At 36.6% G+C, this 22,663-nt stretch overlaps 1 protein-coding gene across 2 annotated transcripts in view; it reads right to left on the reverse strand.

Annotated features, from left to right (window-relative positions):
- Positions 1-7,041: 7,041 nt before the first annotated feature.
- The window catches only part of GC (GC vitamin D binding protein), a 38,743-nt gene continuing 23,121 nt past the window's right edge, over positions 7,042-22,663 (reverse strand). Inside the window, exons 11-13 of one of the 2 annotated variants that reach the window (XM_036878973.2) lie at positions 22,152-22,284; positions 16,008-16,062; positions 7,042-7,596 (exon numbers count right to left, since the gene is read on the reverse strand). In XM_036878973.2, the coding sequence (XP_036734868.2) occupies positions 16,033-16,062; positions 22,152-22,284 (163 nt within the window). In that variant the 3' untranslated portion in view covers positions 7,042-7,596; positions 16,008-16,032. Of the gene's footprint in view, positions 7,597-12,410; positions 12,570-16,007; positions 16,063-22,151; positions 22,285-22,663 lie in introns of those variants that run through there. The other variant, XM_036878972.2, reaches the window with a different exon arrangement.

Here is a 22,663-nt window from a genome sequence, read left to right on the forward strand (position 1 = left end):
AAAGATCCAGGTCACACAATGTGATGACAGCAAAAATGGAATTAAACTTGGTTTCCTCTCTTTCAGTTCACTGCTCTTTTCCTCTGGTACTCCATCAGTGGGAGAGGAAAGGTCCTTTCAATTCACAGAATAAAAAATCAAAATATTTGCCTGATGTATTCTGAGGATCTCGGCACATTACCATATCACTCAACTTTCTATTTTAGCTACAGTTCTTAGTCATATTAATGGAAGGGAAAAGTGGTGTGTCTAATGTGGATATATATCTATATCTCTATACCTGTTTATTTTATAGCTCTGTCCATACCTCTACCTATATTAATAATCATTTTTTCTTAGGCTAACACTAGAATAAATTTCAATTTCTTGGGCACTTGATAATTTACGATAGCTGAGAAGTACACTAGGTGGCAGTAGACTGCTGGTCAGTATTTTCCAAAAAGTCAAAAATTAAAAATCGTTGCTAGAGTATACATAATATAGTATATATACATCATATAAAATATACTTTATGCCATTAAAGTCATAGTAGCAGAGAAGCTTTATTAAAAGCTTCTAAGATGCTTATTTCAAAAACAGACTTTTGTTTCTACTTTTGATAAATCTATTTTGCATATCAAGTAGCATACAAGATCTGCCACAGTAAACTTTAGAAAATTTTCTAAGAGTTGGTTTGTTGAATCTATGCATCAAATAGAAAATAACTTTAAGTGGTGGATTCTTTCTTCTTTGTCACATTTGCTAGTTTGTTTCTTCAGTTCTTTTACCTAAATCAATGTACTGTATGTTTGTGGGTGTAAGAACTGTTTATTTGGTGGTATTCTTTTGAAAAACAGCAGAGGAGCTGGGACATAGAGAAACATAGGCTTCTTTCAAGGAAAAGCAATTCTTGTCCCTTTTTTGGATTATCTTGGCCATATGGGAGATTATGGAGATTTTCTTAATTTTTACCTCTTTTCTCTACCTTCTGGATATACTTCTCCAAGCCATTCTCACAGGTGGGAGCCATCATCAAGTATCTTATTATTGGTTATCATCTTCAATTTTTCAGAATGCTGGACACATTTGAAAAATTCCACCATATTTTCAGCAATTTTATAATAGCACCAGAAAGGAAGGGAGGGGAGAAGGTAGAAAAGTTAAAATTTTTTGGACCCAGAAAAAAATATGAAACAAGCTTGGCTATTAGAATATATAAATAGAAAATGCCTTTCTGGCCAAATCATGAAAAGTTTCTTTTATTATAACTTTGGGCACAATTTAGAGAAGCTGTTCTCCTTAACTATTTTGCCCAGTGGGCAGAGACAAGTGGGGCATACAAGTTGAGATCTGGGCTCTGAAGGTCAGATTGCCCAGCTTTGAATATCAACTCCACCACCAGTAACTAATGAGTAGCCTTTAGCTAATCACTTAGTGTCCTTGTGTGTCAATTTTCTGATTTATAAAAGTGGCATAATTATTATAGCTATCTCATAGAAGTTTATGTGTGTGTGAACATGAGATAGTGCAGTTAAAGATTTTGAACAGTGCTTGGCACATAGTAAGCAAAAATTTTCAGTGATCAAAATAATTATTATTAATGGGCCTTTGTTAGAAATCTTGATGCAATCTAAGTCTAGGCTTAGCTCAGTGGGACCATGAATCAGATAACATTTCTCTTGAACCAGTCTCCATTCTAGCCATTTAGAATTCATTCTATTCCTTGGAGAATAGTTCTTCGGTGTCTTGGAAAAAGCAGGGTTTCCTGTGAATGTGTTGAATCTAACTCTGCCCTGTTCTCTGTGGGGACTATGCTACCCCAGCACGACCAAGATCAGTCTAAGGCTAGGGGAGCCGTCTCCCTTTCTCTCTCAACAGGTGTTAAAATTGGTTGTCATCAGAAGAGAAAATGTCGAATAGGCAGCTCTTCAACAGTACATGGACAATGCTAAGTTCTAGACTAGTCCTTGGTTTACTGGTTCCTGGGTGGAGACTGTGGGCACAACTGATCTCTGAAGTTGGTATCTTTATGACAGGTTGGGGCTGTGCCAAGAAGATGTGGGCCTCGGAGCCCTGGAGGATTGCATTGGAGAAATCAGTGGGATACCACATAATATCCTCCTCATTTCACTCAACCATTGTCACAGGCCATTAGAAAAAGTCACTGTGGACCTGGACTGTACCTCGTGTGGGAGCAATTAAGTCCTGGAATAGCACTTTGAGACTTTCAGACCTAATTTCCATAACTGAATTAGAATATTTTTTCTTTCCTGTTGGATCTCAGGTTTGCAATTTATTTAATAATGGTGATCATACTCTCATTTAATAAACATTATCATCTTTGGCTCATGTAAGGCCCCACTCTTGTGTTAGAGCTCCTACCTCATTTCCCTCTGCCTATTAGTCACCATGCTATGTGCTCCCTATGCATACTTTCTTTGTATCTGTTCTTGTTAAATAGGAAATTTTGTTTTGCATGTATGCATTTTAAATTTATTTAGATGGTATTGTGTGAAAAACACCATTGTGCTTCATGTATTTTTTTGTTGACACTATGATTTTAAGATCCATCCATGTTGCTATATGTACATGTTCTGGTGTCTTTAATGTCTGTGTAATATTCCATAGTATGCATCCATCACATTCTACCTGTTTAATCTTCTAGACTAGAGCTAAATATCCAGTTTTTGTTTGATTCTCTGCTTCCACAAACAACACTACAAAAACATCCTCCTGCATGTTCTCTTGTGGACCCTTGTGACAATAATAAATATATAGTTTATAGAGAGAGAAAGAGGTGCAGAATATGGGGTCAGGGTTTATGCACATGTGTAATTGACTGAAGGCTGCTAGATTCCTCTCAGAACATGTAGCCAGCAGTGTATGAGGGATCATTTCACCCAAATCTCCACCAACTCTTGGCATTATCCAGCCTTTCAAGTTTATTCAGTTGTACAGAGGTAAAATATCTCATTATTGTTTTAATTAGCATTTATCTGATAAAAAGTGAGTTTATCCCTTTATATGCTTGTAAGCCTTTTTGGATTTCCTCATCTATAAACTGCATTTTTTCTTAATAGGCTTTATTTTTTAGATTGGCTTTAGATTTAGAGAAAGATTGACAGATAGCACAGGGAGTCCCCACATTCCCACCCCCGCCCCTGCACCTTCCCTTATTAGCACCTGCACACTGTGATACATTTGCTGTGATTAACCAACCGCAGTTCCTTCAGATTTCCTTTGGTTTTGCCTCATGCCCTGTTCCTGGCCTGGGACCCCACTCAGGGAGCCACAGCACATTCAGTCTTCGTGGCCCCTTAGGCTTCCCTTGGCTGTGATGGCTTTGCAGAAGTTTCTTATTTTTGATGATAATGACAGTTTTGAGGAATACTGGTCCAGGTGTTTTGCAGAATGTCCATCTACTGGGATTTGTCTGATGTTTTTCTCATTAATAAACTGAGTTTATAAGTTCTTAGGAGGAATAACACAGAAATGAAGTTTCACTTTCATTCCATCATATCAAGGGTATGTACTATCTACATGATTGGCGACTATTAATGTTGACTTTGATCACCTGGCTGAAGCAGTATTTTTCAGGTTTCTCCACTATAAAGTTTCGTTTCCTCGCTTCTATATGCTGTACTCTTTGGAAGGAAGTCACTACGCAAAGACACACATTTAAGGAGTGGGAAGTTATGCTCCCCACCCTTTAAGGGGGACTATCTCAGACTATCTCAACAATTCATTTGTAATTCTTCTGCAGGGGGATTTTGTTTCTTCTCTCTTATTTATTAATTTAAGCAACCATTTATTTATAGTAGTATAGGCTGATTTATGGACTTTCATTGTATACTTTGGATTATAATCCAATGCTACCATATCTATTTTGTTTCAGCTTTGACCACTGGGAACTCTTTATATTGGCTCCTGTGTCCTTTTGACTTACCCTAATTTTTGTGTTTTGTTTTATTCTGTTTTTGATCATGTTCATTCTTTCAAGCACTGCAAAACTGTCTAAGCTCATTTTGAATATTTCCTCCTCTAGTCTTAGAATAGCCATTTCTCCAAGGATTCCTAGCCCCTTTTATTGGAGAACAGTATTAGAAACCAAGATCCAAGTACTAGGTGTATTCATTGTTGCAGGGTTATTGTTTCTTTTAGAGCAAACAAACATATGTATATATACTAACCCCTGTATATGTGCACATCTATAAATGTTTCTCTGTGTAAGCATCTGACTTCTTATGGTGTTTCCCACTCTAATCCATTGCCAGGTGTTTCCCACTCTAATCCATTGCCACATGGATAATTTCAATCTCTTCTTGTTTATTTGTAAATTTTCATTCTACCTATGAGAAGCTTGGCTACTGCCATCTTCCACTTAATTGTTCAATTCCTGTTTTACGTAGAGCAGTAACAGAATTGTTAACACATATCCCCAGAGGAAATAAGATGAACTGGTGTAAGTGCTAATGGGTAGTTTCTTTGCCTTTAGTCATACAGGCTCCATTTATTTCTAAAGTTGTGTAGGTTGACACCTTTTTCCCCAGCTTCTTTGGTGAAGTTGCTTCGTACGTCTGTAATACAGTGAGATTCTCTTGTCACAGTCTGCATTCTTTCCTAGGATCCTTGACCTCCTGAGAAATCTTTGAAAATTGCATGCATACTATTTGTGTTCTATAGTTCTATGGGTTTTAACAAACGCATGGTGTCATTTATCCACCATTACATATTATATAAAATAGGGTAACCACTCTGAAAATACTTCTGCTCCACCTGTTCATTTGATTGATGCATTTTAATTTTTTCATTCATGGGTTTTGTTACATTTTCTAAATGTTACTGCTTTGTTGGTTTTAGAGTTACAAATGCATTATTGATCTGCATATGTCTGTGAACTTTACCTCTGCTATCCTTTGTTGAACACAGCTCCTTAATATAATAGAGTTGATTAATACTCTGCCTATGGTTTGTCCTTTTTGAATTTTTCATGAATAGGAATAGGCATTTCTTAACCCTTATATTAAGAATACATTTACCTGAGTTTTTTCTCTTAACTCCAGAGAATTATTCTTTTACTTTAAAGTCTTTGCTACAGTTGTAGTCTACCTTGGTATGTGCTGTTTGATAGGATTCCACTTTAATTTTTCTACATATGGTATCAAAATTCTACACCATCTACAAAATAATCTAACCTTTTTGTATTGATTTCTGATGTGACTACTATAGTGTTTTAAGTTCCTATATATACCTGGACTTCTATTGTGTTTAACTATTTGCATATTATTTTATTATGTGTTGTTTATATGGCTTTGTATTATGTTTTAATACCTAGTTATGTACATTCCACACATCACTCTTCTTTTTTATGTTTCTTTGTTGTAGACTTTTATATTTCTGCATATATTTTCATATAAGGACTTTAAGTGACTGATAAAAAAATATCATCTGGAATTTTAAAGGGGGATTGCATTTAATTTATAGATAAATTTGAAGAGAATTGATATTTTTATGATAGTGAGTCATTCACTCCTAGAGCATGGATTGTCCTTTCACTTATTCAGACTGTATTTTATAATTTTATTAGGATTTTAAACTTTTCTGAATGCATGAGCACTTTTTAGAAGCTTTTCTCCTCTTTGTCTGCCTAAGGTTGAATCCACTACAATTCAACCTCCCTCTTCTACTAATGTCCCCAACTCAAGACAGCCTGTAGGGGATTCTTTGGCCTCAGACCCTCCAAGTGTTCTCAAAATTGTTATTATTATGGTTGTTAGTTCCTCACATCATATTAGTTTCCTTTCACATTACCAGTTTACTAAGCTTGAATTTGGAGGAGAGAGGGCCAGCAGCTCGATTTACTTTTCCAGGATAAGCTAGGGTGCAATTTGATGCTGTTAAACCTGTTCGGGTGAGGCTGTGTACTGGTTTTGTGTGTGGAGAAAAGGGGATGGAGTCACTTACTTGACCCATTTCAGTACCTATAAAATGCAGGCCTGACAGAAAACTGCAGATTCAGGTGTAAGAGTATAAACGGAGGCCCACAGAGCATATGTCTACATATGTGAAAGTTTGAAATCAAGCTGACAAGCTGTTAAGTAAATAAAATATGTTCTATCCTCTTAACTTGGCAAATATACATTCATAACAACCTGAAAATCCAGGTTTAAGTTTAAAAACCTTAGATTCCCCTGAACTCTGTAACGGAACTTGACAGAATGCAGAAAGCCAGCCTCCAGCCCATGGCCTGTCCCTGTTTTCCTTCCTAGTTCCCTCTCTGTCCAGCTCTGTGATGGTCTCATACACATGCACGCACAGACCGTGACCCTTATGACTAAACAAACGACTGCCTCTTGGCCCACCAACAATGTGGTCTACCTACCTAGAGAGGAGGCCTGTGCTGGGAGTCTACATGGCAGTCTGGCATCCTGGGTACAAAGTGAGGTCTGAAAGGAGGAAGACTGGATCCTTGGATGGCCGTGTCCCTTTGACCCCATGGTTGCCTGGTCTTATGTGGAGGGTCCTGGCTGGACGAAGGCTAAACAGGGTGCCCTTAAGTGGGGTGCCCAGAGCTGGGGCTCTGTGTGCCTGGGTCTAAGGGAGGTATTGGTCAAATACTATGTTCCATTCAGGTTTTGAAAAAAGAAATGAAATTCCGTTTAAACTCTGAAGAGGTATAGTTGTTGCCTAACATGGGTGCAAGGGAGAGCTTTCTGCTGGGGAAGTCAAATGAGCTGTGGGTTATGCAAAGAGAGATTAGCTTCTCCCAAATCCCTTTCCTTTCTGTACTACCTGCAATAAGCAAATATGAATCACAAGTTCCCTCTTTCCAGCCCAGCTATTAAATGAGGGTAAGAGACCTAAAACAGAGGCTGGGAAGTGTGGATGGTGACTAGGCAAAACATGCGACCTTTTAATGAAACCTCACTAAGTATGGATAGTACTGTAGTTTTAAAGTTGTGTTCTGGTTGGGTTTAAAATCAAGTAATGTGTTGACTTAATTATCTGTATATAGAAAAAGGGCCCAATCCTGAAAAGTCCCCGCCATTGATGTTCTTAGCATTTTATTAAATGGGCAAAATGAGTCTTTTATTGAGAAAAAGAGGATGAAGAGGGCAAGATACAAAGCTTGTTTCTATTTTGTACAAATTGTGTTCTGGCCTGGCAGTTGTGCAAATTGATCTCTGATCAGGAGGGGTCAACTATACCATATTTCATATAAAGTAGTGGAAAAAACTCACATCTTCTAGGTTTGCAAGTCAAGAGACAGTGGTGTTTAAATGGTCATTTACCTTCCTTCCTGGGCCTCAAATCCTTATGAGTAGATGAATGATGAATCGTGAGGCCCTCACTGCTCTCCCAGCACACCAGAAGCTCTGGGTGGATCTAGGCTTGTGGTAGGTGCTCTGATAGCCTGAGTTACTGGGTAGAAATCCAATCCTTTGTCTGGTATTTCCCATATACTTGCAAAAATTTAAGCAGAGGAGTGGAGGCGTTGCCCAGCCTCTCAGACAGGTGCTTCTGAGAGGACTGCCTCTGCTCTTCAGCTGAGTAACTAAACCATTGCACATCCTGGCTTCATGGTTGTTTTTCAGGAATAGCTAAGAACTAGAAGATCTGAAAGACATATTTTTAAAAACAATGACCTATGCTGAATTTATGGCAATAACAGTGTGGATGTAAAATTTTTACATCAGTATACTTTCTTAAGTGTTTGCATTAGATGACCATGCCTTTGATTAGAGAAACAACAATTGTAGAATTGAGTTGTGCTAATTAAAAGTTATATAATTGACTTTATGTAAATGACAGTTGATGAGAGTATGATTTTATTTGATTAAAATTAATCATAGGTTTCATCATTGCAGTCTTTTGAGTTAATAACTGATGATCCTTTACAATGTAATTCTCTGCTCTTTTACGTAGAAACAACCAATTAGAAGTTAGAGTAATGGTTGAGTATAACTATTGGTTTAACATGAGTATATTAGACATTGTAATTGGGAACACATGAAATGACAACGAGCCATTTGTATGACAAACTGGATGAGAAAAACCTGTAGACAAAATTCATTTTTTTCTCTTCTATGTTGTCTATAGCATTTTTGGCCTTATTCTGACTCTACATTAGTTTCCTAATTTAATCTGATTAGTTTTATAATATTCAAACTCATTCTATGAACTACTTCTCATATTACTGATATGGAAAATAGTTTTTAGAAATATTGGTGATTTTGTTTCTGCACAGCAGGTTAACATTTGATTTAGGCTTCTATTTACATTATTTTCCCAGCCTTAGGAGAGCTTTGTCATTTTCTGCATGACCACTGCCAATGACAAATGCATTGGTCTAAGAGTTTTGTGTAGATGGTGGTTTTAAAACATCTGCAAATATTTTGATACTCCATTCATTCAAAAATACAGTCTATGTAACCCCCTGTCCCTTGAAACTGGGTGGGTCTTTGCACTACTTACTGAATAGAATGTGGTAGAAAGGATGCTCCTGACTTTTGAGGGTCAATTAGATGAGGTAATGTAGGAATATCCTTTAAGAAGTAATACAGTGTGTAGAAAATGAACTATTGCACTGTTTTTTTCATTTTTTTCTTACCCAATCTTAGCTGGAGCTTAATAGTGAGAAGATTGTCATATTCCACGACTCACACTATCTTTTAAGAGAAAAAATGAGTTGAATTTCTCTCAAAGTTTTAAACATTCTCAGGAACTAAATGAAAAATTTAGATGGATTATCTGGTCTCCCATGTACAAAGTTGCCAAGTTGACACAGTTGTTATAATCTCTGAAAATAAAACTGAACATTCTGTATCTTGTTAACTTGGCTCCAAGCTTTTCCTGTACCAGTAGAGCTGCAGCACAAAGTAAGCACATTCCAGGTGATTGCATGCTATTAATTTTATTAAAGCCTGATTTCAGAATTGGTGTCTGCACATCCATCTGCATTTACATGTGCCATGCACAAGGTGGAGGCAAAGATTTTTGTTTGAAGGAGGCATTCCTTCCTAAGGCCTTTCCATGGTGCTGCGCACAACAGATACAAAGACCCATACTTACTTCTGATACTGAAGAGTGAGGACACAGTCACCTAATCATTGTTAGAAACTTTCTTACTGGGGTAGAAGCAATGTCAGAATCCCAACTCCTGAGGTATGGGGTGAGTAAGTAGGTATTATTGTTAATTGCTAACTACAATTTGCCAAAAAAACACACAAATTATGAAACAAGAGTATAATACTTTTAGGTACAATTAGGTACTTTCCTGGTCTGATGGGAGAAGAATATCTCAGATCCTGGAAGAAATGGGCAAGGGTAAAATAGCCCTTGGGAAAGGACATCTTTTGACTTGATTATCTGTGACTGGGTTTTCTTTAATGGAATACAAAAATTTCATTCCATAATTGACAAAATTCTCATAATGCAAGGGCAGATTGACGTAAAACAGTGCTAGAAATTTATGTTGCTGGTATAATCCATTTAGCAAACAGGTACTTAATTAGTTGATCTCAGGTGCTCTCCTTTTTCTAGTTTGGGTGAGGACTCCAAGCTTCTCAAGTAGTGATTTGTAGACTAAGCTGCACAGCAAGTTGCATTTAAGACTGATTAAATCTGGAGCTTTGAGACGGGGTCCTGGGCAACTCTTCTGTTTATTTTTCCTGCCTTCAAAATTCTTCACGTGGTTCTAATATGCAGCTAGGGTTGAGAATCACTTGTCTGTAGGTTGGGTGGGTGTGAAAATTCTGTGCTGGGAAGGGCTGCACTCAAAGGGAGAACAGAAGCACAAAAAGACAATATTCTAAGCCTTCTCATTTATTTTTAGTGATCTATCTCCAAATGGAAATTGGGAAAACTATAAAGTTGCTTAAATTATTGCTTCATTAGAGTATATTGCTTTTGAATTAAATGACATAATTAGAAAAAGACATAATAGAAAAATTTTAATGTGTTTTCTTAGAGTATGTTTTCAAATTAAAATCTCCAAAAAGTGCTTTGTTTTTCAGGGGAGGTATTAATACACTAATCCTGAGTAGCCCATTTAAGGCAATGGTTGTTAGGTGATTGATGTCTTTAGAATCATGTGTGGAATGACTTAGGGATTCAGAAAAACACAGGCAATATTGAAACTTGAAAGACTATAAGCTTTGTAAAGGACAACAAAATGACAGAAGGTTTGTGTGACAGTTAAGTTTTATGTGTAAACTTGGCTAGGCTGTGGTGCCCATTCGTTTAGTCAAAATATTAGCCTACACATTGCTCTAAAGGTATTTTGTAGCTGTGATTAACATTTACTACCAGCTGACTTTAAATAAAGGCAATCACTCTTGATGATGTGCTTGGTGTCATCCAATCAGTTGAAGGTCTTAAAAGTAGAAACTAAGGTTTCCCAGAGCAGAAGAATTCTATCTCAAGACTTTAATGTGGAAAAACTGTGTGAGTTTCCACACTGTCAGCCTGCCTTACAGCCTTCAGACTGGTCAGCTACACAATCGTGTAAGTCAATTCCTTAAAACAAGTTTCTCCATTTCTCTATCTCCTATTTCCCTGGAGATCCCTGGCATAATCTTTATTAAATGTTATTCATAGAAACAAAGTATTGTTGGTTTCTATTATGGTGAGGGCCCCATTTTTTGGAAAAAGTTGACATTTAAGGTGTAAAAAGAGAACTACCCATATAGTAGACATTAAGTAGTAAAATCAGCTATGGTTGACAGATGGAAATTTAAAAACATCTCTTTTAATGTAGAGAAGTATAAGAAGTAAGCATAAATTTTGGTAGTATCTTCTCAAAAGATCTCTGCTTCCTATAGAGTGGAACAAATACAGATATGAGTATGCATGTAAAGTCTAAAAATTAAATTCCTGTACTCAAACGATGGAATATTTGGGTCAGCAATTCTTAGTATAAAAAATGGTGAAAGGTGTTCAGAATTTGCTGGAAAATATATGCGGGGGAAACATGAAAGTACTACTCAATCATGTGATGTTTATTGAATACTTAGTGACAAAATGCCTGGAAAGGCATAAAAATACTTGACCAAACTGGAATACTTAGTAGTACTTAACAGTGTAAATGTAATTTTTAAAATAAGAACAGAGTAGACCTTTCTAACATTAATTTCTCAGCAATAATTCTGGATGATATCCAAAGGGGGTGAGTGGTTAAATTTAGGGAATATTAAATTGTATATGGTAAATTGTGACTCTTAAAGGGAGATAGACTACATTGCTCCCAAAACTATTTTGATCAGGGAACACACTCTTCAAGTATGCCCATTAATCTTGTATGGCATGCTGGAGTTGAACACTAAGTCTCTGTTTTGTTCTTTTACTGTTATGTGAGGCCGCTCATTTGCCTTTATGGAATCTCCCTCTTGTATTTTTATCAAAAGTATTTACTTCACAGAGTTGGTTTTGAAGCTTTGGTGAGGTAATTTTGGAAGGAAAAACTTTTAAAGATCTAAATCGTAAATATGTGGTGGATAGCTCATTGCTTTTTTACTGCATGGCATCTGAAGAACTTCCCTGTGTGAGGTGAATTTCCTAGTTTGGAATCTTTATGGGAGGTAGGGCTGCATCTTCTACTACAGAAGCTGTGAGGGGGCAGGCATTTCATTTTCCAGTCCCTGGCAGCTGACGTCTTGGGCATTGACCTGGTTTAATGAAATGCTCCTTGCAGAGACTCAGAATTGTGAGGAGTGACCAGGAGGTGAATTTGGTGAATGCGACTCCAGTTATATTTGCTATAAATGTGCTTCATCTCTACCATCTACATCTACCATGAGTTGAATTCAGACTCCTTAACTATACATATGGAAGGTTTTCCTTGACTTATTGGTATTGGTTTCACAAAGTTATTTATGCTGAAAATATCTTTCAAAGCAAAATATATTGAGTTAGAACACCTTTTTCTGTGGGCAAAGAAGACACACAGAAAGAATATATGTAGTCTGTATATATTGTAAATTAAGCTGAAATCATCATATTTTTAGAACTTTGACTCAAATTGCTTTGAGGATTTATCTTTAGTAAAAAAACAAAAACAAAAAAAACCAAACACTTCAGGCCACAGAGATTTTCTTTTTGCAAGGAAGAGCCTACCTAATTGCTGCCATACAACTTGCAGCTGGGAGCAAGAAGGTATTCTCAGGAGGGTTCCTTTTTTCCCCCCACCTTTGTGTAAAGAAGTGAGCTATCTCAGGCTGTTTATGGTGGAAGGCTGGCTAACTTTTCCTTAATGGTACCTATTAAGCCTGTAAGGCAACAGGGAAATGGAGCTCGGTGTTGGAAATTGTAGATTCTCAATGTTCTAGAAAAAAGCAGGGGCTTATGAAATCGACGCCATCTATTGCAGTATCTTTGGGACACTCACAGGAACGGTGCTGAAGATCAACACTGTAACACCAGCCTCAGTGGCATTTATGGGTTGCATTATATTTCAATTTATTTTGATAGCAAATCATTATATGAGATATTGTTGCTGATAAAAAGCAGGGAGTATCCCAGCTGTCTCCCCAGGGGGGTTTGCTTGGGGACGGCTATCAGATGTCATTCCTGGGGTGGTTCCAGCTCTAGGTCTATGAGAATAATGGAAATAAATGTTAGAAAAGCAGAGCTAATGGATGATAATATAATACTGCTTAACAGGTACATACAAGGTCAAGTTATTTTTATATTTAAAGATAAATTTGTCTAGCATGACCCATATGTCACTACAGCCCACCTGATAGGTCCAGAATAAAAAATGTAAGAAATCTGTAAGACCTGTATAGAAAGCCATCACTGTTATGCCAAGGTACATCCCACAGGTTCTTCTTGTTCTTTGAACTAGTGATGCATTCCTGCTCTGAGAATGAATAATTGCAGGCAGAACAAAGCAGCAATCAATAGTACATGAGGTTCCCTGGTCATGGGACTGAGGTATAGTTCAGTAGTTATTTAAGTAAAACAGTGAGTGTGAGTTTTATCAAATCACCTTCTAATTTATAATGAAGCAAATGTGTCTCCCCCTTGGCCTTTTCCCTCCCATACACTACAGGGGTCATACCATAATTCTATTTGCACAGAGCAAGAAATTCCATTTTTCATTGCTCTCAGTGAGTTTAAGCCTTGGAGTGAGGATGAGATGGTGGACATATCTGTGCTTTGCTCCCTTATGTCTCTCTCATTATGTAGGCACGTGGCCATGTGGAGTGTGATTCTGGTAGTATTTTCTATCCAACGTGATTCTGCAGCATGAGCCAACTCCTTTATCTGTTTGCAGCACTTTTCCCAAAGCTGAAGGAAAAAAGATAACTGGCTTTGTGGGAATTAAGAGGCAATAATTCCCTCTCTAATGGGGCATGCAAATGTGGCCATAATCAATTTTGAGGCTTGAAGAAAAAAAGTCAAGGGAACCTATGGTCAAGATCACAACCCAAGTATATAATAAGACTTCAGTTAAAAATGAAATAGCATTAAACTGTTGACTGGAAGACATGAATTGTAGGTGTTCCCATCTTTCAGTACACCTTGAGACAAAGGCTTCATCTACTAAAAGTTGTTCAAGTCTCTAAAAAGGGGTAAGCTTTCTATGAAAAGAAATACATAGCCAGCCGAAGTGGGTTTAATAGTTTGAGGAACTGCTTTCCATTAAATGACATGTGCCACTTCTGCCATTGAAGAGCTTATCCATTAAAATAAAAAAATCATAGAAGGACATGGGTATATTCTAAAGCAATTTACAATATGCTGAAAAGACTGGTCTGTCTGGGGGAAAAAGTGCTCACGCTGTTTGGAATCATTAAGTCCTGGGTCCAGAGCAGCTCATGACTGGGACTGCGTCACTTTTGGGCAATGCTGCTGCTAACTGAATGAATCCAGGGTTGTCCTATAAAGCCACAACTGGCTGGCAGTGTTCTAGAAACCTAATAAAACACTTAGGCTGTGGCACCATTATCTATGGATATCAAGTGCCCTAGACCTACAATCTTGTGAGCAAGGTATTTGCTCTCTCAAAGCCATCCAACTGTTAATACAACAATGTTGGTAGCCCTTTGTTATTGCATATTATGATTATAATAGCAGGCAGTGAAGAAAATTGAGCTCAGAAGAGTCAGTGCATGTTGTTGAAATCTAAAGAAGGAATATGTGAGTGATTTCTATTTTAGGAGCTTCCCACTGATGACTGAAATGTGTTTGGGTAGCCAAAAATTGAATGATGCAGAAATTGAAGGACTAATTAAAGGCCATAGGAAATTATTGACTAATACAGAAGAGATGATTTTTAAAAATTTATAGAAGGGGAAAAGCAGATGGCTGAAGCAGAAGAATCAGTATTAGAATCTTCATTAATATCATCAAAAAAATTGAGTTCATCTGTTGACTTAGTGTTAAAAGTATTTCTGAAAGTTTAGGTTAAAAAAAAAATCTCTTAATCCATCAAATTAGTGTTGCTGCCCCTTTTCTTAGGATAACCTCTGCTATTTCAATTCGTGCTCCCAGAGCCTGAGAGAATATATGTGAGACACCAGGGAAAAGTACTGAGTTCCTAAAGTGTAACATGGTCCAGTGAAAACAAACTCAGGGGCAGAGTTTTCACATAGTTTTCCAAATAATCCTAATTCTTATTAAAGCTTGAGATATCTTGAAGAGTAAGAGGCGAGGTAACTGTTGTACATTGGGATTTTTAACTCTATAAAGATTAATACAGATTGAGACGGAGACTGGATTAATTCAAATGGATGACAAGAAATAGTTTAGCAGCAACAGAGACCAGATACAATTTTTATCTCTAAAATATTTACACTGCAAGTACTTGGCTTTTACTGTTTTTGGAGGTATGATTGATGACATTAGTTTCAGGTGTGCTTTTAATTTCCCCCCAGAAATTATTCAGAGAACTTACTTTCCCCTTAGGACATAATATCTGTATACCAAAGCACAGGAATATATAGGAAGGGCAACTTGTTTCAGGTTGGATTCGTATCATCAGTAGAAGCAGCAGCAGGAAGAACTTTGCCAGTATTACCACTGCTATTTTATAATGTATCATCATCTCCCTAGTCATTGCAACAGTGCAGAGAGAGATTGCAATTTCCTTAAGGAAATTGAGCTTTGGAGTATAAATAACTTGCTCAAGTTCACAAAGAAAAATAGTTGGAGTGGGGAATCTAATCTGAATTGGTGACAGCTAGTTCCTTGACCACCCTATCGTACTGCCTCTGAGTGTTTTCTTTTTTACTGTTTCAGATGACTCAGTAGTTGATAGCTGAAAGCCTAAATATAGTGGAATGATTTAATTTTATTAGTCAGTGGCTTTTGTGTCCGTATCATGTTGGGGAAAGTGAGTAAATCAGCAAAATAAAAATTTTACATTATTGAAAAGCCTCCGTTCAGTGAAGGTCTGAGATAAACCAAAACCATTGTCTTCATCATTTTTTAATCTCAGAAGTAATATCTCTAAAATGAACACAATTAAATCTTGAGAGAAAATATTTTGTTGAAATGTGCAGAGTTGAGCTCACCTTAAATGTAAAGTATGGAGGTCTGTCTAAATTATTTTATGGTCTTAATATCTCCATCAGGCATTTTTTAAAGGGTAAAAATGTAATATCTGAAAGAAGCAAGTGACAGTATTTCAACAGTGTTGCTTTAATTTGAAGACTGCTTCTTTCCTCCTAAGAACCCTGCTATGTTATCTTTAAGACTTGATGGACTCTGTTTAAACATTTTTTTTTTTCTATTGAGTGTATCAGAATCCCTGTATTGATCTCCATACTGTCATCTTAGATGTGAGGTCATGAGGAATATACAACCAGGCTCAGGACCTGGATTCTACTTGTAAATATGCGAGAAGTTGGTTATGTATACTTGTGTAAACTCTTTAACTTTTCATATGCTTAATATTCTCATCTGTAAAATGAGTTTGAATAGATAATGGAATAAATAACTTGCATAGTCCTCTTCCCATGCTATGATTTTTAAAATATGTTGTACAAAGCTGGGTTCTTTGTTGCTTTAAAAACTATACTTACCTAAGACAGTATACATGGATCAGGTTTATAGGACATTTTTCATTTCAGTGTCGATCTGAAATGAAAAAGGATGTCATCTAAGTAATCAGTATTTTATTTGTAGACTATCATACAGAAGGCATATGCAAATTGGAACCTTAAAGCAAAGGATTCTTGTCAAAACGCAGTTTTATATTAAACTTGTCATACTTCACATTTTTATATTGTCCCTCCCCTTGAAGAGTTTAGTGTTTCAAATATAGACAAGAAAAAAATGACGACAGAGTAACTACTAACTTTTGAATATGTCCAGAATGTTAAGGGATAACAGAAAAGCTTGAGTGCCAGGGAAGGATTCCCAGAGAAAGTGATGTCTAAATGGAATCCTGAAGCTTGACGAAAGATTCACCCAGATTCTGGAGTGAGGATAGGGCCATGTGGGGTGAGTCATGTGCAAAAACCTTGAGGTAAGAGCAAATTTAATATACTTGGAAACCTGCAAGTAGTTCAGGACAACCAAAGCTGGAGGAACAAGAAGTAATAGTGGATCAGGTTGGGGAGGAAATCAAAGGTTTCCTCAAGGAATCAATTCTTGAGTAAAAAAAAAAAAAAACAATTCATTTTGGAAGCAGTGGAGACAAATTGGAGGGGTATACAGTTGACCCTCTAATTTGAACTGTGTGAGAACACTTATATGTGGATTTTTAAAAATAAGTACATTGGAAATTATTTTTGGAGATTTGCAAGCATTTGAAAAAACACTTGTTTTCTCTAGCTTTATTGTATGAATATAGTATATATACATATACAAAATATTTGTTAATTGATGTTATCAATAAGGTTTCTGGTCAACACTTGGCTATTAAGTTTTGGGGGAGTCAAAAGTTTTATGTTGATTTTAGACTGTATGGGGGATTGGCACCCCTAACCCCCTCAGTTTCAAGGGTCAACCATGTTATCCATTTTGTGTTTACAAATGTCATTTTGACCTTAGTATAGAGTTGGGGTGTGAAGTACTGGGGAAGGACTGAAGATAGGAGACCAACTGGGAAGCTGTAATCCAGGTAACATATTGGCCTGAATTTAAATACCAATAAGCAGAAAGAAAGGAGGTGGGAGCAGAGATATTGAGAAGTTAGAATTTATAAGGTTTTGAATTTAATTGAATGCATATAGAAAAAAAAAGGCAAAACAGGGATCATGGTTTTTATCTTGGACAAGAGCTAAATGGTGGTGATATTCATAAGTTTAGGAAATACAAGAGGAGGTTTTAAGGGGAAGATTTCAGACATTGAGTTTGAAGTTCGTTTGGAACAGCAGAGCACCATAAACAATTGGACAGAAAGCATGGTATTGAGGTGAACAATCATAGATGGGGGTAGATGTCTGGAAATTAAAGGCATTTCTGTGGATGAGAACACTGGGGGAAATGCAGTTTCGTGGAAATTGAAGAAGACCAATGGAAAAAACTCTGGAAAACAAATTTAAGAGATGGCTCAAAGAGGACAATGTGAAACAGAATGAGAGGGGACAAATCATAGGAGGACAAAGGTAGAATATGATAATACAGATGCCAGACATTCCTTCAAGAAGAAAGGAGTAGTTGTGGGTATCAAGCGTCCTGCAGAGAAGGCCATTGAGGACTGAAAAATGTTTACTGGATTTAGCCAGGAGATTGTCAGTGTGACCTTGTCGTTAGTGGTGTGTGCCATCAGAAGCCATACCGCAAAGGGTTGAGGAATTGACAGGAGGAGTAAAAAATGAGAGTATATACTAATCTTTTAAGAGTCTTGGCTGTAAAAGGAAGGAAAAGCAAAATAGCTAGGGAGTAGTGTCTAAAGTATCTTGTTTTTTAAGGTTAGGAGATAAGGAACTTTAGAACCATTAAAAAGATATTGTTGAAGGAAAAGAAAAATAATTAAGGAAAGATGATTCCAAGGTAGTGGGATGAATGGAATTCAGGATAATACTACTGATCTGGTACCTTTTTTGCTATTTAACAATAATTTAAGATTTTCAGTCTACAGTAGTCTTTTGGTATCAATACTTAGCTTTAGTCATTAACTAAATTAGGGCTAAAGTCTATAACAATGACATGAAATGAGAGTAACAGACTCCTATGAAATAAACTTATGTAAGATTACATGACAGGAAAATCGTATCTTACTCAACTCATGTGTAAAAGAGGAGTTAAAATGGTACCTAACATTTAGAATTGTTTTAGATTATTCCATAAGTACATACATGCAAAGCTCTTAGTATTCTGCTTAAGATACTGTAATGGCTTAATAAATGCTAGCTATGGCACTGAGGATGACAAAATCTGAAAGACGTAACAAACTATAGTGGATATGCCAGTTTCCCTTGAAGTATGAGAGAGAAGAAGAAAGGGGGTGAGAAGGGGAGAGTCAGTCGGTCTCCTCTTTGCCCAGCTTCCACTTGGCTATTTGCATTTGTCTGTTTTCAAGATTTTAAGTGGTGTTCTTAAAACTTTGGGAAGTCATAGTTAGTGCCCACTAACACTCTGCTGGGACATCTTAGAGGAAGCATAGTAATAGGTTCTTGGGAGAATGAATAGGGATGCCTTGTCTGAATGATGGTGGGAGAGAAAAAAATTTCAATCTAATTTTGCAACTGTTTTTGCAGTCAATGGGTGTCTGTGGAGTTAAAAAAAAAAAAAAACAGTTCTGAAAGTGCCATGGTGAAACCAAAAGAAAATTACACTGGTGATTCTATTTCCTAGTCATTTCAAGGTCAGGGTGAGGGTAGGGGGTAGGTCACCACACAATGAAACATTATGTTCAGAAGCTCCTTTTGCTATTCCTCAAATGGCTGTAGCAAGTATATTTAAACTGGCAGGTAGAAATGGATCCCTGGATATAAGTTGGAGTGAATGTAGTAGACGGGCATTACCTTTAAGGAGAAAAACTGTCAGTCAAATATAGGAAAAGGTGATTTCAGAATAGATTATAGCCCAAATATTGTAGGGTAATGGAACAAATATTCACACTAAGCATTGATGAGTGGATGCTTAGATTTTGCCTTAACAGAGTCAGAAAGTAGAGGTGAGCTTGCTGAGCTGGCTATGAGATCAACATAGGAAGATACAATGGAAACACCAGAGAATCTGATCTGAGTGCTCTAAATAATCGAATGTGCACAAGTATTCTCAACACCATTCATCTTTAGCCATTACTGAAAGCATGGCTACTCAGGAGCAGCACTGCTATAAATTTACTTATTGTAAAGCAAGAAAAAAATAAAGTCACAAACCTGCCTTCTCATTCATCATTGTAGTTGAAATAAAATTTTAAATTGGCAATATGTTATAATGAAAAATATACTGAGAAGCAACTCAGCAAAAAGCAAGAGACTCAAAGGTAGCATGCATTTTATGCATAAAGTTCAATTTGTCTTGTGTGATGGAAAAAAGGAAAATGTGTATTTGGATAAACAGATAAAGGGACTGGGAAAGGGTTATAGACATGCTACTTTTGACAGAGGATAAATAAAATAAACCCACCAAAGACCTTTTTTAATGACTGAATGAGACCCTCAGCAAATTATGCTGGTGGCAAAAACTTCAGGTAAGGTCATTTTGTTTGGGCTAAGGCAACCTAAATTCAGCTTTTCTATTACTCAAAGCAAGTTGGTAATAAAAGAAGGGACTGTTCAGTTGTTTCATGGCAAACGTTTAATGCCAATAGTGATCAAAATATCCTAACAATTCGACTCTTCCAGTTTTTATTTAGGATCTCAATAGGTTGAACTTTAATAAAAGATGAACATGATATATTTCTCAACAGAATTTTAAAAACAGGCTTTTATTCTACTCTACTTCCTTCTGGAATTGACTTTAAAAATTGTTACAAGCAAGATTAACAAATAGGTTTGTAATTGAAATGTAAATGTAGAAACTAGAAATAAGAATCTCTGAGGATATAAAGAAGAAAAATGAACGAGGTGATGTAGCTCAGTTTGTCAAACTAATCAAGGCTGTCAGGCACTGTACAGCAGAGGACAGAACTTCACTGAAATACTGAGAATTGGTATATGGAGCCCAGACTTAAACATGTGCGTGTGCGCGCGCACACACACACACACACTTTACACAGCCTAATTTTTAAAGAGCCACTTCAATTATAAAAGAGATGCTACTGATAACAGGGAAGAGACATTTGCTAGTTGGTAGAGAAAATCACATGAGACAGAAAGGGAATATCTTGGCTTAACTCGTAGAATGTCCTCATACATGAAGCTATGTGGCAGTGCGACAAGCTACCTTTAAGAGCAAATGAATTGACTACAGGTATTTTTGGAGGTTGAAGGAATCCACTCAGTGAAAAGTTACACTAAGTGATCTTTGTTTTTTTCTGATATTTAAACTTTCATGATTTTTATTTAGTTCTTGGATATTTTCAAATGTGCTCTAATAGAAATAAAATAGAAAAATAATAGAATAATGAAACCAGGTTTGGTTACTTTTGTGGTTTGTATGGACAAAAATTTCATGTAAATTCTTGAACCTCTTTTTTTTAACTTATATAAAAGGATTTCTAATTGGCATTAACATTAGTTTGATTAGTATTGACTTTTACATTCCAGTTATTTTTATGTAAGGACACGAAAAGTGATGGATCAAAAATGGATCATAAATCCTACTTCCTTAACATGACAAAATCAACAATAGTAAGATCTAGTAAAATAATCTTAGCACCACTGCCAGAGTAGGGAAGGGATATGACTTACCATGAACCTCAGAAAGAGGTGAGCAAAGTATTTTGGTACAGCATAGAGTTGTTTCTTAACTCTGCCTCTGTATTCCAGAAACAGAATGAGTGAGATGATGAAGTTCTTGGAATTGTCACTAATAAGTCCAAATCGGCAGTGAATGACATGAAGTATTGTGTTTATCTTTTGACTGTTCAAAATAATTGAAATGACTATTGGGGAGTAATAGGCCAAATGGAGGATGTGAGCAAATGGGCTTACTGTATCTGAAAAAGGCCAATAAAACATTTCCCCATGGAATAGGATAGATACTGGCTTGATGGAGGAAATCCTAGTGTAAGACACTTAAGAGAACTTCAGAGCACAGGTGTACTGACCATGGGCCTATCCAGACTAAACTGGGCTCTCCTCCCTCCTTCACACCTTCAGTTTACATAAAGATAGAACACAAAATATCTGCTTCACACTGGGGTTTATAGGTCAAAACCAGTAGGGCACAGATGCAGTGAAAGGGATGAGATAATCAACTATCAGAGAAAGCAAAAGGTTTGGCTAGAACTGCCTGTGTTATGCACAAGGTAAAAAATAAATGATCTGGCAATATGTGAATAAGTTGAAGGTAGAGAGGGGAAATAGAAGCTGGGGGAGAGAAGGAGAGTGGAGGAGGTGGGAGACAGGAGCAGGGGGTGATCAACATTTAAATAGGAACCTCAGAACCAAGACATCAGGAGGAGTGGAGAGGGAACTTGGAAGACTTCTAATTTCTTTAGCTTTCAGAATTGGAAGCCAATTGGTAGTGTCTTAAAGAAAAATTTGTAATTTAAAATGACTCCATTTTGATATCAAATCTTTTTCCAACTTGTTTCTTTACTATGTTATTTTCTACATTTATGTGACTTTTAGTAATTCCTCAGTTGCTTTTTTTTCTTGTGTTCCACTAAAGCAAAATTTGATTATAATTTAGACAAATTGCAGTATGATCCTTTTTCTAAAAGTATATCAATTCACCTATTGATACCTGTATGTACATACATGCATGTATGTCATATACATATATATCAAATAAAATTCATGAAACGCCCTCACTATGTGACATGGGCTATTTCTACTCTATTTTTCTTTTCTTGCATTTAAAAAAAGCTGTTAATAGGTTACAGCCTACAATTTGAAAAACAGTGTAATACACTTTGCTGCCTGTATTCACAAACACTTTTGTTATTGTAAAATTTCATGATTTTTGCAGTGCTTCGGTTTGCTTTTATATTAGCAGGGCATGGGAATAGCCATTTGTTTCTTTGTCATCTTTACAATGAAATTATCAGGAAAAAGTCTGCCACATAATGGCATTTCAATAGCAAAGACATGAGTGACTCTGAACACATAAGTTCTTAAAATATTGTGCAGTGATTTAAGTAGAGGGTTAAATTTTCTGACCTCTGAATCACAGTAGAGAGGAGGTGAGTTTATGGAACAGCATTTGGAGGCAAAGTCTGAGCGCTTATCAACGAGTTCTTCGAGTTCCGTGGAGCTGGCATCAGGCAATTTTGCTCTTAATCTCTCTGCCAATCTGAAATACCATTTTTATGTAAGGTTTTACCAGATGTATTTTGTACACATTTGCAGTGCAAAATGATAGCCACTTTAGATCCTTTGCTTTTAAATTAGCAATGAAAGATGAAAACAGAAATAGTTCTTTTCAAGGAAATCTTTGTGGAATGATTCTTAGTGACTCAGTTTGAGATAAGAAAGATCTCCATTTCTTTTTGAGATCATGAAAGTAAACATACAGATTGCTGCTGAATTTGAATTCCAGCCTTTCCCCTTTTGTCCACTCAGTCACATCACCATGGATGGCTCCTCTTCTGTTCTCCCAGACCTTTCATCTTCTCTCCAGATCTTAATTTCAAGCTCCTTAAAGAATATTTCCCTTCTAGAACTTTATGCCA

Source organism: Manis pentadactyla, chromosome 5 (assembly GCF_030020395.1).
Source record: "Manis pentadactyla isolate mManPen7 chromosome 5, mManPen7.hap1, whole genome shotgun sequence".
NCBI classification, from domain to species: Eukaryota; Metazoa; Chordata; class Mammalia; order Pholidota; family Manidae; genus Manis; species Manis pentadactyla.